The 15,113-nt window shown below is 45.1% G+C and overlaps 9 protein-coding genes across 9 annotated transcripts; all 9 read right to left on the reverse strand. All coding sequences in view use genetic code 12, as the record gives it.

The window, feature by feature from the left end:
- Positions 1-770: 770 nt before the first annotated feature.
- PGUG_01630 (uncharacterized protein) lies at positions 771-1,331 on the reverse strand (the record flags this gene model as incomplete). The annotated part of the gene is made up of 1 exon (XM_001485909.1): positions 771-1,331. The coding sequence occupies one exon, from the start codon at positions 1,329-1,331 to the stop codon at positions 771-773; it is 561 nt and encodes a 186-aa protein (XP_001485959.1).
- Positions 1,332-1,805: 474 nt separating this feature from the next.
- Positions 1,806-2,681, reverse strand: ILV6 (acetolactate synthase regulatory subunit; the record flags this gene model as incomplete). The annotated part of the gene is made up of 1 exon (XM_001485910.1): positions 1,806-2,681. The coding sequence occupies one exon, from the start codon at positions 2,679-2,681 to the stop codon at positions 1,806-1,808; it is 876 nt and encodes a 291-aa protein (XP_001485960.2).
- Positions 2,682-3,461: 780 nt separating this feature from the next.
- On the reverse strand, positions 3,462-6,107 carry OPT6 (Opt6p; the record flags this gene model as incomplete). Its single annotated transcript, XM_001485911.1, has 1 exon — positions 3,462-6,107. One exon carries the CDS (start codon positions 6,105-6,107, stop codon positions 3,462-3,464), a length of 2,646 nt encoding a protein of 881 aa, XP_001485961.2.
- A 152-nt stretch (positions 6,108-6,259) lies between these two features.
- Positions 6,260-7,438, reverse strand: PGUG_01633 (uncharacterized protein; the record flags this gene model as incomplete). Its single annotated transcript, XM_001485912.1, has 1 exon — positions 6,260-7,438. One exon carries the CDS (start codon positions 7,436-7,438, stop codon positions 6,260-6,262), a length of 1,179 nt encoding a protein of 392 aa, XP_001485962.2.
- PGUG_01634 (uncharacterized protein) lies at positions 7,299-8,555 on the reverse strand (the record flags this gene model as incomplete). Its single annotated transcript, XM_001485913.1, has 1 exon — positions 7,299-8,555. One exon carries the CDS (start codon positions 8,553-8,555, stop codon positions 7,299-7,301), a length of 1,257 nt encoding a protein of 418 aa, XP_001485963.2.
- Positions 8,556-8,656: 101 nt separating this feature from the next.
- On the reverse strand, positions 8,657-10,030 carry MSN4 (stress-responsive transcriptional activator; the record flags this gene model as incomplete). The annotated part of the gene is made up of 1 exon (XM_001485914.1): positions 8,657-10,030. One exon carries the CDS (start codon positions 10,028-10,030, stop codon positions 8,657-8,659), a length of 1,374 nt encoding a protein of 457 aa, XP_001485964.2.
- Positions 10,031-10,642: 612 nt separating this feature from the next.
- On the reverse strand, positions 10,643-11,395 carry PGUG_01636 (uncharacterized protein; the record flags this gene model as incomplete). The annotated part of the gene is made up of 1 exon (XM_001485915.1): positions 10,643-11,395. The coding sequence occupies one exon, from the start codon at positions 11,393-11,395 to the stop codon at positions 10,643-10,645; it is 753 nt and encodes a 250-aa protein (XP_001485965.2).
- HPA2 (D-amino-acid N-acetyltransferase) lies at positions 11,256-11,723 on the reverse strand (the record flags this gene model as incomplete). The annotated part of the gene is made up of 1 exon (XM_001485916.1): positions 11,256-11,723. The coding sequence occupies one exon, from the start codon at positions 11,721-11,723 to the stop codon at positions 11,256-11,258; it is 468 nt and encodes a 155-aa protein (XP_001485966.1).
- A 1,201-nt stretch (positions 11,724-12,924) lies between these two features.
- PGUG_01638 (Zn(II)2Cys6 transcription factor) lies at positions 12,925-14,961 on the reverse strand (the record flags this gene model as incomplete). Its single annotated transcript, XM_001485917.1, has 1 exon — positions 12,925-14,961. One exon carries the CDS (start codon positions 14,959-14,961, stop codon positions 12,925-12,927), a length of 2,037 nt encoding a protein of 678 aa, XP_001485967.2.
- Positions 14,962-15,113: the final 152 nt, after the last annotated feature.

Raw genomic sequence — 15,113 nt, forward strand, 5'->3', positions numbered from 1 at the left:
AAATCTCATATCAAATGGCCACTGTGAAATTTTTCTCCAGCATAAATGGCTTTATCACCGAGCTCTTTCTCGCTTTTGAGGAGCTGGTTCAACTTTGCCAACCTTTCAGAGCGAGCTGGAGCTCCTGTTTTGAGTTGGCCTGTCCGCAAGCCAACAGTCAAATCAGCGATGAAAATATCTTCTGCTTCATCTGATCTGTGTAAGGCCATTACACCTCATTTGGCATCGAATGCCGTAGCGGCTGCTTCAAAAGATTCGGAAAGTGTACCTATTTAATTGACTTTCAACAAAAGAGAATTTGCAGCCTTTTTTTCAATGGCCTCTTTTATTCTGCGAGTGTTTCTGACAGTAAAATCGTCAGCCACGATGGGGATACGGCCAGCAATTTTGGGAAAAAAATGAACCCAGGAGTCCCAGTCATCCTCCGCAAATAGATCTTCCAACGAGATAATCGCATACTCATCACTTAATTGCAGATACAAGGAAGCCAACTGCTCACCAGACAACCACTTTGACTTATCGGAATTGGGGTTCTTGAAGTCCAAATCATATTTACCATCTTTGAAAAATTCTGAAGATGCGGGATCGAGAGCAATGTGGACTTTTCCTGAGTAACCAGCCTTATCAATTGCAGCCACGATCAAGTTAAGCGCTTCTCTTGGTGTTTCAACTTTTGGAGCTATGCCGCCCTCATCACCTACGTTTCAGCTGAAGTCCCATACTTCTGCTTAGCCATCGACTTCAATGTGTGGTAAACCTCTGAGGCATACCTAAGACCCTCGGAAAAAGACGGTGCGCCAGTTGGAGCAATCATGAATTCTTGAGAAAAGAAAAGCCAACGCTCCTCCGGCGTGAGAACCATCATTAAGCACATTCAAAAATGGAACAGGCATTACAAATTTGTCTTTGTTTGTGCCACTAAGCTCAGCCAAGTGCCTGTAGAATGGGATCCCTTTTTCAGAAGCGGCTGCCCTCGCTATACTAAGAGAAACACCAAGAATTGTGTTGGTGCCCAAGTTGGATTTGTTGTCTGTGCCGTACAAAGAGTTGAGAAAATCGTCAACGGGTTGTTGGTTCTTGATATCCATATCTTCTTTGATTATCGCAGGAGCAATGACAGTATTGACATTGTGTACAGCCTTGGTAACTCCTTTACCTAACCATTTGGACTTGTCTCCATCTCTCAACTCAATTGCTTCATGGCTTCCGGTGGAGGCACCAGATGGGACGATTGATCTGAATAAACCTTTGTTGGTGATCAATTTCACTTCTACTGTTGGATTTCCTCTGGAGTCGTATGCGTATTGGTCATGAATTTTCTTGATTGTCATAGTTTTCGGAACATTTCAGCACAAGGATGCTTCATAGAAAATGAATCGGTTCCTCCGATTGCTCCGATAAGAGGCTTAAGGCAGACATATGCAGACCATAGGTTGCTAATTCCTACTGATTTCTACTGATTTTACATATCAAGTGCAGAGAAAGATGAGGGAAGTTGAGCCAGAAAAAGAGGTTAACGAATCCAAATTTCATCCAAGTGTTCATTCTTTTTCACATTATTCACCTTGATTTGCAAGTGTTCTACATCAAATATATTCGCACGAAATCGAGATGGAACACTGTACTGAAGTAAAGAAAACTTACCAATAAACTACATTCCGAGTTTACTAGTGGCATAGTCAAATCTTTATAAGTGCTACGAATTATGAATAGTCTAGTAATCACATAAATGGCTGCAATTTAGGCAGCTGGAAATTTTCAAATGGCTGCAAATTCTTTTTAAATTACAGTGCACTCTTTGTTTCTCAACCCGGTGGCAACTGCGACACATCCACGATATCCGAAGCTTCCAAATCTTCGTCTTGTTCAAACGCTTCCAACGGCGTTCTTGGAAGTGCCATCATACCCGAACGGGCAATCTCCAAAATCCCAAATGGATGCAACAATTGGATAAATGACGACACCCGCGAAGGCTTGGCACTCAATTCCACAATCACATTGCGGTCGCTGATGTCCACAATGCGTCCTCCGAATTTTTCGGTGATGGTCAGAATGCTACTCAAATGCGAGTGTTTCTGTCTCAATGCTTCGGATGGCGCCAAGTTTGTAGGGTGGAACTGCAGTTCGCTGGCAGACAAGTCGGGAATGTCATCTGTTTGCAGTTTGTGAGTGGCAATCAATTCCTGGAAATATTCTGGTCCCAATAAGGAAACCCGGGCCAAGAGAAGTTCTCTCTTGATGATCTCCGAGTTGGTATAATCCAACACCGCGTACACAGGGACCAAGTCTTCGATCTGTCTACGTGCTTGTTCCACCACGGCGTCCTGTCCGGCCAAAACAATCGTCATTCGTGACAAATCTTTCACTTCGGTGTTGCAAACCACCAACGAATCAATGTTGAATCCACGTCCTGCAAGAGTTCCGGAAACACTACTCAACACACCAGGCTCGTTCTGCACCAAACAATTCAAAACATGTTGTTTCCGGGGCGCTTTGGAGGGTAAAGGAGTCTCATACAAGATGGACAGAACCGCTGAATCGGCCGACCAATTTGGCGTTTCAAAAGTTGGAAGTGGAGGTCTTTTTTGGTTACGGTGGAGCTGCTTGTACGCAAGAGCAGATGTCAGGCTCGACGACTTGCATCGCACCGTTCTCAAAAAGGGCGACGATTTGAGAAACATGGTGACTAGTAGAGGTTCTCCAGCTTTTATTTTTCACCGATGCTCGGGCCAGCGGGGTGGTGGGCTGTATGCAGTACCGGGACAAAGTTGCGAAATGACTCTACAAGATCTATTTGCCAATTGGATGTATTGCAGTATTATATTTGGATATTAAATAAGCAAAAGGGCCACTAAGGGCGCCAATGGGAGCGTCGGTAGTCCAGCAGCACTGCCTTTTTGGGTGGACGACATGGACTTTGACGAATCTGGTCCTGCAGATACTGATGGTTTTGCAGCAATTTCAGAAGCCTCAACGTAGGGATCCAGTTGTTGTGGGTCCTGGTGGGGTTTGGGTCTTCCGTAGTCGTCGGTAGCCGACGAAACAAGTCGCCGAAGGAGAAAATTGGAAACAGAAATGGCATTTGCAGCCGCGCACAAAGCGCATATTACAAGAGTATGTCGAAGCTTCATGATGAATTGAGGCACCAGGCCCGTTTATATAGTTTGGGGTTTCAGGCTGAAATCTACCCCTCTTGTGTTTTAGACTCATAATTCGGTTTTCGGGGAAAGATCTTGCATATACGTCAAAGCTTCAGCCGCGCATTCGGGCCATCTCGGTGGTATCGGATATGACTAATTTAATTGACTCTTGCGGCTGAAATGTGTATTCAGTCGAATTCCGCATTCGTCAGAATTCTGCATTCAGTCCGCATTCAGTCCAGATTCAGTCCAGAATCAGTCTAGACTCTAGTATTATGATTCACAGTGACTCATTTATTGTTGCAAATGGGTTGTATGCAGTCATGGAAAATGGCCCTTTCTTAATCCAATATACCCATCAGGAGCATTTTCCGGCTTGAGCCAAGTTGCCTGCCCTTTTCCGCCCTCAATGCCTTGACTGGACACGTTGTTTCCCCACCAATTGAGTTCGTCGCCGTTATACTGAACTGTGAAAAAAATCATCAACGCACTGAACGCAACTCCGGCCGAAAGAGCACTGGTTAACAAATAGTTATACTTCTCCCACCATTGCAAGTACCTTCCCTTGATATGGTACATGAAGTAATAAGAGAGATATAGCCCGCCAGTAAAGTACAGGAGGTTGTATGGGGCATACAAAAGGAACCCTCCGATGATGATCGTTGGGTGGAAATATCTCGAAAATTTTGTGGGAAGATTCTTCTTGAGCCAAGCACAGGGAAAGACCAACACGGCGCCTAGCAAAAAGCACCATTTGAGCTGGGGATAAAGACCGCTGAAAACTTTTGCTGGACCAATTTCTCCATACTGGATACTGGAGTAAAAGTATGTGTTTGCGCCGGGACAACTAAACCGGTCTTTTTGGTCAATGTCACATATATCCGCAACATTGTTGATTTGCCAGTTGGCTATAATTAACGCTATCACTACACTTAAACCAGTGGCTAGCATTTGACCCTTGAAAATGGCCCGTGGAGGAATCTTGGCATAATGAGCTATCTTTTGATCGGTGATGTAATTGCTGGCCTGGCTGTCTATATTGTAGCCGTAGCTCTTGAGGGTGATTAGGGCTATGCCTGAGTTGGGAATACAGTATCCTACCAAAAGTTCCACGAGAACATTGAGCCCAAAAGTGAATCCGGTAACAGACGCAATTGCTGTGATGGGAATTAGGAACAAAAAATTGACGCCAATGGTGAGGAAAACTCCCCATACCGGTGTCTCGGTTGGATAGAGCGAAACACATAATATGGCACACACAACGCTCACACATAAAATGGACAAAAACCACCAGTTGGGAACCTCTTCATATTTGGACATCATTTTGCAATGAGCATCTTCTCTGTACTTTCCAAAAGTATCTGTGGAACGAAAGTCCGTCACCAGACCCCACACGTTTATAAAGCTGGTCTTCATCGAGTCCCATTCTGTGATAAAATGGTACAAAATTGCAAAAGGATAAAGGCAGAAATGGGCTCCATAAAGCACCAAATTCGCAGCGCTGAAGTACGGAGGTCCTACCTTGTTGTACTTGGCACTATCAAAGGCATTCTTGCTGTCTAGAATGTCGTGAACATTGTAAACTTGACCCTTGTTGTTGAAAAGTTGGTTGGAATTAATGGGAAAATATCCACTCCACTTATTGTTGGTGTAGTAAACTCCCAAAATCACAAAAAAGCCCATGAACGCTCCAGCATAGCTGTTGACATAGGTATAGTACGGCAAGGTGAGACAAAGACCAGAATTGAGCATGTTCCAGTCGAATGAAGGTATGGGATTGAGACCCAAACCATGCTTGAATCCGGCAATATTATTCAAATGAACCAGATTGGGATTGAACCAAGTGGGCCAGTTGAAGTATGAAAGAGCTGTGAATAAGTATGAGGGGATCCAATTGTAGAGAAAACTGGCCACGAAAACGACGAAAAAAAACCGGTACCTTGAAATTTTCCACCCATTGATGGCAGGACTGTGGGGTAATTCTGGGGTGATGAGTGCTCTGTTGAGAGCTATAGTTGGAAGTATGGTGGGCCAGATTGCAATCTTGGGATAGATACACACTTTTCTCATGATTCCAGCAAACCCAAATCCTAAAAATTGGGTCGAAACTATGAGCAAAACTTGAAAAAATGGTGTTACCCACTTGAGATTGTAGAACCTTTCAAGTTTCATCACAAAAATATTGTATATCAGGTATGGAGTCCCAGCAGAACAAGAGTACATTATGGTGCTCAACATCATTTCCTTGGCAGTGAAGGGTCCAGGATTAAGTTCTAGGGTCCAATTTTTCACTTTGATCTGCTCGGGCATGTATTTTTCCCAAAGTCTACCGGTGGGAAGAAGAAGTAATTGCACCGTATGGGGTCCAAGCGATATAGAAGGAAGTCTGTGGACGAAAAAATTGTTGATGATGGACCCAATAAATGTCCAAAATAGCCCAATTGAGTACGCACGGATCGTTGCAACTGGAATATGGGGGTCGTCTGTGGGGTCTGTGATGGCCCGAATTTCGGGGTATGGTGAATGGTACTTTATAAGAGCGGCTTCAATGCGTACTTGTAAATTCCAATCCGAGACATTTTCTTGACTGGAATCTTGAGGAATCATCGCTACCAATTGGTGTATAAAATTGTAGTCTTCTTTTGAGAAATTGACATCACCATTGTGTTCAACTAGTGCTTCTCGCAAAATGCCCAAAGACTCGTCAATGGTGATGTTTGTGATCCGTTCCATCATATAGAGGGTGTCGGGCAGAAGAAACTCTAATGTTTCCTCGACAGGAACATGCGTAACTGAGTCAGAAATTACTCCAAGTTTCAAGAGAATCAAGTGAAGTTGGTGTGGAGAAAGCGATGATGTCCCAGACTTAGGCTGCTCACCAAGCTCAACTTGTTCACCGAGGAACGGCTGGCTAAGCTCAGTTGACTTGTGGTGGTCGCCCAAGTCGTCCAATTCAACGTAGCTCATCTACACTTTCAGCACAAATCGCGATAATGCGAGATGCGGACATGAAATCGATCGCGCAGCTTCTACTGCATACGCCAAAATTAAACATAGTACAATTATCCTCTATAGACTACACAGCCTGATACACGAACTGATGCCGGCTCATGCTCGCATTATATTTCCTCCTTGAACAAACCGCCCTTGTTTTTCTCGTTGCTGGACGAAATGTCATCGAAATCAGCGTTGCTAGCCTCGGAAATCAGATGCTCCTTTTTCACAGATTTGGCTCTGGGAACTGGCTCGGCAGCCTTGGGAGGTTTCGAGGAAAAGTACTTGGTGAAACGCTTGAGCCCGCTCTTTTTCTCGTTTTTGGCACTAGAAACCGCCGGTTTGGAGGTGGGTGCAACTTTGGAAACCGGAGCTGTTGTCTCTTTAGGTTCTTTTTTTGCAGCCACGTTCAGTGGTTTTTGTTCTGGAACCTCGTCGTCTCCAAATAAGTCCCCCACGTCTCTCAATTTCTTCTCGTTGACCTCCTTTCTCATGTGCTCAGGCAATTCGGCGTTGATGGCATGTTCTTCTTTAACCCTTTCATCCAAGTTTTTAAGAATCAACTGCTTCTGTTCCTTCTTGGTGACCAAATGATCCTTCTGCTGGGTTTCCAAGTCCTGGATTTTCGCATCCAATTCTTTGTGCGAGTCCTCAGCCAACTTCAACTCGTCGGCCAGCTGCTGATGAAGCTCATCCACTTCCTTGCTAGTGTCCTCTGCGGTCCTGGTGGACTCCTCAAGGTCCCCAGTATACTTCTCAATGTCTGCCTTGACCGTTTCCAACTTTTCGTTAAGTTCAACAACCTTCTTCTCATACTCTTCCTGGTGGGTTTCTCCAGTCTTAACTTCTTCACGAAGCTGGTCGCGAGCATCGGTAACTTCCTTAAGCTTGGTGGTTTCAACCTCCAACTCCTCCAAAACAGGCTTCAATACTTCATCTTTTTCTGCCTGCATTTCCTCCAATTCTTTCTTACGCTCGTCAATCTTGGCTTGTTCTTCTTCATCGATTCTCGCCTGGTTCTCCAGCTTCTCTGCCAACAAAGTCTCCTTCTCCTCGGCGTACTGGGCTTCTTTCTCCTTCAATTCAGCTACCTTTTGCTTGAGTTCTTCTTCTCTTTCAGCCTGGTAATCTGCATACTTGGTTCTTTCCTCTTCTTTACGAGCCTCATTGGCGTCCAACCGCTCCTTCTTTGCCTTCTCCAACTCGGCCTTCTCCTTGAGCTTCCTCTCGATTTCCTCTTGCTTGGCCCTTGTCGTGTTTCTTGACGAGTTCTTCCTGCTTTTTCTTCGCAGAAGCATCCGCATCCCGCTGAGCTGAAGCTTTAGTGGAAATATCACTCAACACAGGCTGAACCACCAACGCTGCCATGGCATCCAACTCCTTCTGGGTCATCGTCAAACCTCCACCGAGATCTATATGACCTTCAGCGTTGCGTTTCAATCTCTCATTGCTATTTTTTTGCGCAATAGCCAATGCATTGGCATACGCTTGAGCCTGAGCTTTGAAATCTCCTGGCTGCAGAGACAACGTTTGCAAGCGCTCTTGGGCACGAGCATTGGCAGCTCCCAACAAGGTACTTCCTACGACATCTGAAGCCTTAAATGAGGTACTTCTCGTCTTGAGAGATGCTGCATCACTAGCACCCGCGCCGTGCTTAAGCGATGCAGCTGCACCTTCTGCTGCAAGATCCTCCTCATCCTGGTTCAAGTACTCTGCGGGTTTTTGCTTCAAACCGGACCGGTAATCGAGTTCCGGGTTAAATCTCAGGTTGAGAGATTTGGACGAGTTTTTCGTGGCCAATTCGGAAATCTTGTGGATGTTCAACGATGCATCTGCCGCCTTGGGTGCAAGTCCACTTCTGTAGTCTTTTTCCGGCTCAGTTCTCGTCGACATCGACATAGTTGAGTTCCGGGATGCTGCAGCATAAATTCCCGACCCAGTAAATGAGGGGACACCAAGACCAATTCCGGACGATGACGAGGATTTCTTGACTTCCGGTTGTGGCTTCTGGCTCTTTGCTGCCACTGCAGCGGTATGCGCCTCTGCAGCCACCGTGCGTTCATACGATGGCTTCACAGTAAGGTCGGTACTTGCTGCGAGTAATGCAGCTGCATCGGACGCAGAAGAATTGACACCTACAGTTGGCAAACCAGGTGAATGGTAAACACCCTGCTTTAACTTCTGTTGATATATCGCCTGGGGCGATAACTTTTGGTTCAGATAAACCGACATTGAAGTTGATACAAATTGGTTGCTGGTTTCGTGATGAAATTGGGTTCCCCCGAAGTAGGTGTATGGGTGTGTTCCCATTTCCGAGGGACCGTCTCCTGGGGGTAGGTGCAGGAAAAATGACCACTTGAGTTTACATTTATCCGCATGTGGAAGGGCGGCGCATTCGCTCGCGTGGTCGTGCAGGAACATTCTGCGGAGCGGCTTCTACACAGGTTCCACACAGTTTCTACACAGGCTTCTACACATGATTACAGATCCACGAAGTCATACTGAGTATTCGGTCCTATTTGCTACTTACTGGCCCTTCTTCCTCCTCTGTTGTGCACATTGGGGTTGCCGTAGATAATCGATGTAGATCCATTGGCATTGACCTTGTAGTGTGTCTTCAAGTGCTGGGCAAGATTGTCAGATCTACTGAATTTCTTGTCGCAATACTTGCAATGGAACGGTCTTATGTTAGAATGCACCGACCGGATATGCCGCTTGAGGTGCTCGGACCGCTTGAATTGTTTCGAACAATCTGGACAGGGAAATGGTTTTCCATCATCGTCATCGTCGGCTGTAGAACTTGGAGACACTTTATGGACCGGCGTCATTGGAGTAGTTGCTGTTGATGAGGCAGAGGGTAATGATTGTGGGGCGTGTGGGTCGTTTCCTGTATTGGTTTCCATGTCTTCTTCCACATTTTCGTCGACATTTTCGTCAGTTTCCATCATGGAACTACGACGTCTTCGTCTGGTTTCCATTCTTCTGTCGGCGGGCCGACTAACAACCTGGATCGAATTGCGCCGGCGGTAATGAGGAGGCTTGATGATTCCGGTGGGATTGACGACAATTTCCGCTGCTCGAAGGTCGCGCTCGTCGGCATTCTTGAGGGTATTGTTGAGCCAGTACGAAATGGCGTTGAAACATTCGTCGTTCATATTGAAGTCAAATGCGTTGGGAGAGCTGATGGAGTGCAGCCGTTTGGGTGCTGGTGGATTGGAGCCATTTTGGCTCTCGAGGAAAAGTGTGGAAAGAGCTGGAGAAGACGATGAAGATGGAAGAATGTACTTTGCGGTTCCGTTGTTGTTTGGTTGGGTGGAAGCGGAGGCTTGGTTGGGTTGCATATTGAGCAATTGGAGCGGATTAATGGTGGGATTTTCCAGGTCGTTTTGGTCCTGGGATCTGGGGAAAATGCCGTTTCGTGGAGACGGAGTCAGCGTCGAAGATAAGGGAGCTGGTGGCTTGATGCTCAACAAATTGAGTTGGTCTATGGGAAGACTCGACGTGGAAGACAGTCGGTGATGTTTGGGCGGAGAAACAAACTCCGGGGTGGTATTGGCAGTGGTTTTTGGTTGCGGCAACGACGACGAAGATGACGACATCAGCGCTCTTATGTGGGAGTATTCGTCAGCTGGCGGGCCAAAAAACACCTCGTTGTGCAATTCAAGCTGGGAATTGAGATCGGGCACCTCCATAGAGGGAAACTCGGGCAATTCATGGAGTCGCTCGAAACCGTAGCCAGTTGCAGCCATAGCTGCGGCAGTGGCAGACGAGCTGGACCGGAGCTGGGTGGGATCCTGGTACTCCGCGGGCATGTCCGTGGGCGGGTCTGTGGGGGTTCCAAGCCCGGAGGTGTAGTTTGTGAGGTAGGTGTCGAACACCAGTGATTGTTGCGCCATTATAGACGGCGATAAGGCTGGGCGCGCGAAGCTGAGTTACGCAAGATGATAGGAAATACCGTGCGCGGACTGAGAATTACGCCGCAGTTCGTGAGTTACCCACGTATGGCCGCACGACAGTGGTACCACGTTGTGGTAGGCAAGTGAGTGCCACGGATTTTTTGTTAGTTGTTTCGGGTAAAGAAACCGGCCCGTGGATGCGGAAGCGTGCAAATGTTCGGACACTTCAGCTGCCGCGATTTGAGTGGCAAAATTAACCAAACTTATCAATGCCGAGACCGGCTACTGTGGCAGAGATAAGCAAAAAAAGTGAGATTTTTAGGTTGAAAAACACCGATAAACTCGTTTGATGAAGCAAAAGTATACTTCCGGGGCTACTGGTTGCTTCTAGCTCACCAAAAGTTCGAAATTTCGCTCGGAAAAACTCCAAATTCAAACACCAACACACTATCAAAAATAGCCAATCGACACTTTTGGCTCCAAATTGTGTTTCTGATAAGTTTTAGGGTTACACAACTAATTTTGGGAGTAAATTGGGCCCTCACGAAAGAAGATGCCACAAAATGAACCGGCGGTTGCTCTGACAAATGACGGTGAAAATGAGCTATACAATCAGATGGAAACTTGTCGGGAAAAACCCGCAGCTGCATTAGATAAGCGTGCGGGTGTCAGATCGGCAGGTGTCTGGGTGTGTGGCAGACGGTGGGCGGAGCGGCGGCAAAACGACCAAAAGATGTGGGATGGATTCTGTGGACGATTGTGGTAATAGAGGGTAGTACTATACTTGCTGAAAGTTTGTGAAATTTGGCGAAATTTGTGGTTTTTTTTGGCGATTCTGCGACATTTGCAGCATCGGTGCAATGTCGTGCCGTGCGCTGCGGGGTGGTGTAAAGGTGGGGAAGGGTGTGGGGATGTGGCGCCAAGAACCACTGCGGTCACGAAGATGATGGTGTTTTTGGGTGTTGTGAAGAGCAGGTTGGCAAGTGCAGTGGGTGCGCAATACTGGTGCGCAGTGTGCGCAGTAGTGGTGCGCCATCGTACGTCGCATTGCGGTGCGACTGCGGTGAGATGATTAGTTTGTGCATGCATATGCGCAAATTGCAGCGGAAAAGTTGCCACAAACGGCGCTCGTTCCGGTGCAACATACAGAAAAGCAGATTCATTTAAATACATCAGATTCACAAATTCGCATAATATAGCCTTCATAAATAGTCTAGCTTCCAATTCATTGTGGCGGCCGCTGATAAAGAAGAAAACCAGATTTGACTCCGATTTTGGTATACAACAATTGAGCACGATGATTCTCAAATTGAGTGCTCCAGTAACACTTTTTGCAATTGAGTCTATCGGCCTCGCTGAAGCCATATTCCATCAATTTGCGCCCTGTTCCCTTGAGCCTGCACTTGGAAGACACAAATAAGTCATTTAAATAGAGGGCATTTTCCACCGTCCAAGTGTTCCTATGAGTCAAATAATTGAGAAAACCAATCAATTCTCCGGTGGAATCGTCCACGGCAACAATTGAGTACACAGGCTCGTTTTCGTCCAAAAATCTCGAGAATGTCACCTCCGACACATCTTTGGAAACCTTGTCCATGGCCTTGTAAAATACTAAATAAGAGTCTTCTCCTCTCCACAATTCTAGCCACGCTTCCTTGTCGTCTTTTGTAATTGGTCTGATTGTCACTGACATTTTTGGGGTTTTAGGGTCGTGAGACTGTTTTATATCTTTTGCTAAACCCTAATCTACGCATCGACCTGCCCAAAAGGGAAATTCGCAATGGCTCGAACGATGGCTCATAAATGAGTCAGTAAAGAATAGAGTCAAATTTGCTTTTTTTGGTTGATTGTGGGCCCAGTATGATTAGAAAACTCGCTTGAATCTTGCTTTTTCCTGGCAATGACTCTGGACCATTTTAGTGTCGTAATTCTTATCGGCCGTATGGCTGCAAATTCGTTGATAGATTTAATTAAAAAGAATCTTTCACTAATGTATGAATTGATGTAAGACTCGAATGAACTGTAACTGATATAAGAAAGCGACTATACTAGCTTACTACCTAAATTATACCTGTAGCGAAGAAAAGGTGAGAAGAGTAGAAAAGTATAGAGACACATTTAAAGAAGAATAGAATAAGATTACAAGAAGAACATTCAGCTGTATGACTTGAAACTGATTCATTTTTGAAAATCTTGAAAAACCAGCGTAGTGTCGTAGCTTAAATTGACAATAATTGCCTAATTTTTGAAATATACAATATATTTCGCATACTGAATCTAAGGAAGAACTTATTTCTCATAATCTATTGTTGGGATAATCAAGGAACTCACAACGTGCAAAATACAAGATAGTTGAAATATGCTAAATTTATTCAATAACACAAGAACTGTTGAACAAGTTTATTTGGTGCTATTATCATTATAGCTTTACACTTGAACCTGAACCTGAAGAAAGTTGACCAAAACAGTCCTTATTTTCTACCACTAATAAGATGGTTGGAGAGTTTTCAGCTTAGTGCTGAGCTATCATGAAATGTGTACTGGCTCCAAAACAGTTGAAGAATGACTGATTTGGGTTATTTCTGAATGGAGTGAATGGGTCTTATAATACAAGACTTCAAGCTAGGTTGGCATGAGTTGGTCTGAAGTGGACTTGCTTTAGAATCTTGCAGACAAGTCAAGTTTACCTCAAATTGTTAACGAGTAGATTCGCTGCATATTTGGAAGATTGTTGTCCAATTTTTTTGTGATTTGACTTGATATCCATATCGCTTCAATTCTTGAGGTTTAATAGAATTAGAATGCAGTTTGCATTCCTTCAAGGTTGAAGCACATATGAAAATCAATTATTCAGCCGTATCAGTAGTAAATCAATTACTATCATCCAACATTTCTCAACATACACTCAACTTCCAGCCAAACTCATCGCAGATATCTGTCCAGTCGATACACACATCGCCGTGCGGATTGCGTTTCCACGCTTCTTGGACAATTTCCCATATTCTGCCCACATTTCCAACTGTATAAGTTGCCAGAAGCTTGTCGAAAATGGAGCGAACTTGAGCTCTATCGTACTCGTTACAGCAGCACATACCGCAAATCAACAACAGCATAGGAAGAGAAGGCACCAATTTGGAAGACATCAAGCTCTCGATGTAAGCCAACGAGTTCATGAAATGGAGCTGTACTTCGGAAGACAGTGGTTGGGTTTGCTTGATATAAAGCAAGAGATATATTTGACAGGTGAGTCGATAAAGCTCGAATAATGTCAAGTGCAAATCCACTTCACATTTGTCGTGGCTGATATGGGAGATCTGGCTTTGGTTGGGAGTACAATAATGGATATCCAGAAGTAGTTTGTTGTAGCGGGCTTCAACTTCGTGGCATTGTCGTATACGTCGCAACGTCAATTGTCGGTGGGCCGAATTGTCGAGGTTCAAACCTTTTTTGTTGGCTTCTAGCATTTCCTGGTTGATCTTATCTCGCTCTTCTTTGAGCTCAACGTTGGTGTTCATGATGGACCCCAATAAGAGGAAAATGGGCTGGATACATCCTTGGTAGGGATCCACGCCATACGACCCCATATCAAAGCAGTTGTTGAAAAGACGGCTGTACTCTTCGATATCGCAAGATGTGCCTCTTTTGAGGGTTGCTGACGAAAGTACGTCGTGGAATTGAAAGTTGGAAATCAACCATTTGGAGTCGTTCGAAAAATGGTTTTCTTGGCAGAATTTGACAATGCCTCCCCGTCGTTTGAGAAGGTTTGTACACTCGTTGAAAAGATAGTACCAGTTGGAAACATCTCCAGAACATATATCGATGCCCATCAGAATCAAATAGTAGCAAATAGCTACGTACGTCCCATGGGTATCGAGATCCTCTCGGTTCAAGTAGGTGGATCTTATGAGCTGACGGGCCTTTTCCAAGTGGAATTTGACGGCTGGGCTGTCGTGACCGTCCAGAAACACTCCTCCCCATGCCGCTAGGGCATGCATAAGCGATTCTTCGGTCAGAGCCGCGGTGAAAAACGTTTTTAAGAAGTAGTTGCTTGATTCTGGAGACACACTGAGAATCTTGGCCACTTTGTTTTCGTAGAAATTGAGCAAACGAAGACCAGCTTCGTCCAAGTATAGACTGAAAGTAGAAGACGGCGATGATAGTAACGGCATGTCAAAATCGAGAAAGTCGGACGGGGAAAAGAGCTGGAGAAGGTCCGAGGGTGTCAGACTGAAGGGGGGAGATTTTGGCGACTGGATCACGATTTTTGTTTCTTCTGATATCAGGACCAATTTTGGGAATATTTCGGTTGGTTTTGAAGCTATTTCGGTCAGGTTTGGGTTTATTTCAGTTAGTTTTGGGGTTACTTCAGTTAGTTTTGGGGTCGTTCTTGTCTGTTCCACATCATTCAACTTTGGTAGTTCCAGTATTTTGGGTGTGGTTTCTTCAGAACTAGGCGACACTGGTTTATATCGCTTCACCACTCCCCACTCGCACAGCTCTCCTCGATGTCTACATGAACCACAAATGGGATGGACTTCGTCACACTTCTTTTTCCGCTTCCTACACCCAGCACAGCCGGTTTTGGACCGGTATCGTGACCCTAGAATGATATTATTATGCATCGGTTTGGAAACCGGTTTTGATTTCGATTTTAAATCGGCGGGTTTTGAAATCCGATTTGAAGTTACCAGGCTTATCGTCGGAGTCAGCATTGGGGAGGTAGCTATCATGTGATCTTTGGAGCTTGTTTCATCAGAAATTTGCTGAACGGGGTCTAAAAGAGTGTTCAATGTAAGAAACATGCAGCATCGGAGTCGCGAAGATAGATTAAACTTTGTGGTGCACGGGTGTCGCTTACGATTGCCAAGAGAGATGAGAGGAAAGAAGAATTTCAGAAAAACTCGAAAACAATTTAAAAGGTAGAAATGCATGAAAATGGCAAACAATACAAAATGGCTGAACGGCTGAATCGAAAAGTCACCTGAAAATTGCAAAAAGCGTACTTTACATTAATGCCAATGTGCTGGTTTATGCAGGACAGAAACCGGTGAGTTCGTAAATATTTTTCAGTTACTGTAACCCA

The sequence above is a fragment of the Meyerozyma guilliermondii genome, genomic scaffold (assembly GCF_000149425.1).
Source record: "Meyerozyma guilliermondii ATCC 6260 scaffold_2 genomic scaffold, whole genome shotgun sequence".
Taxonomy (NCBI): Eukaryota; Fungi; Ascomycota; class Pichiomycetes; order Serinales; family Debaryomycetaceae; genus Meyerozyma; species Meyerozyma guilliermondii.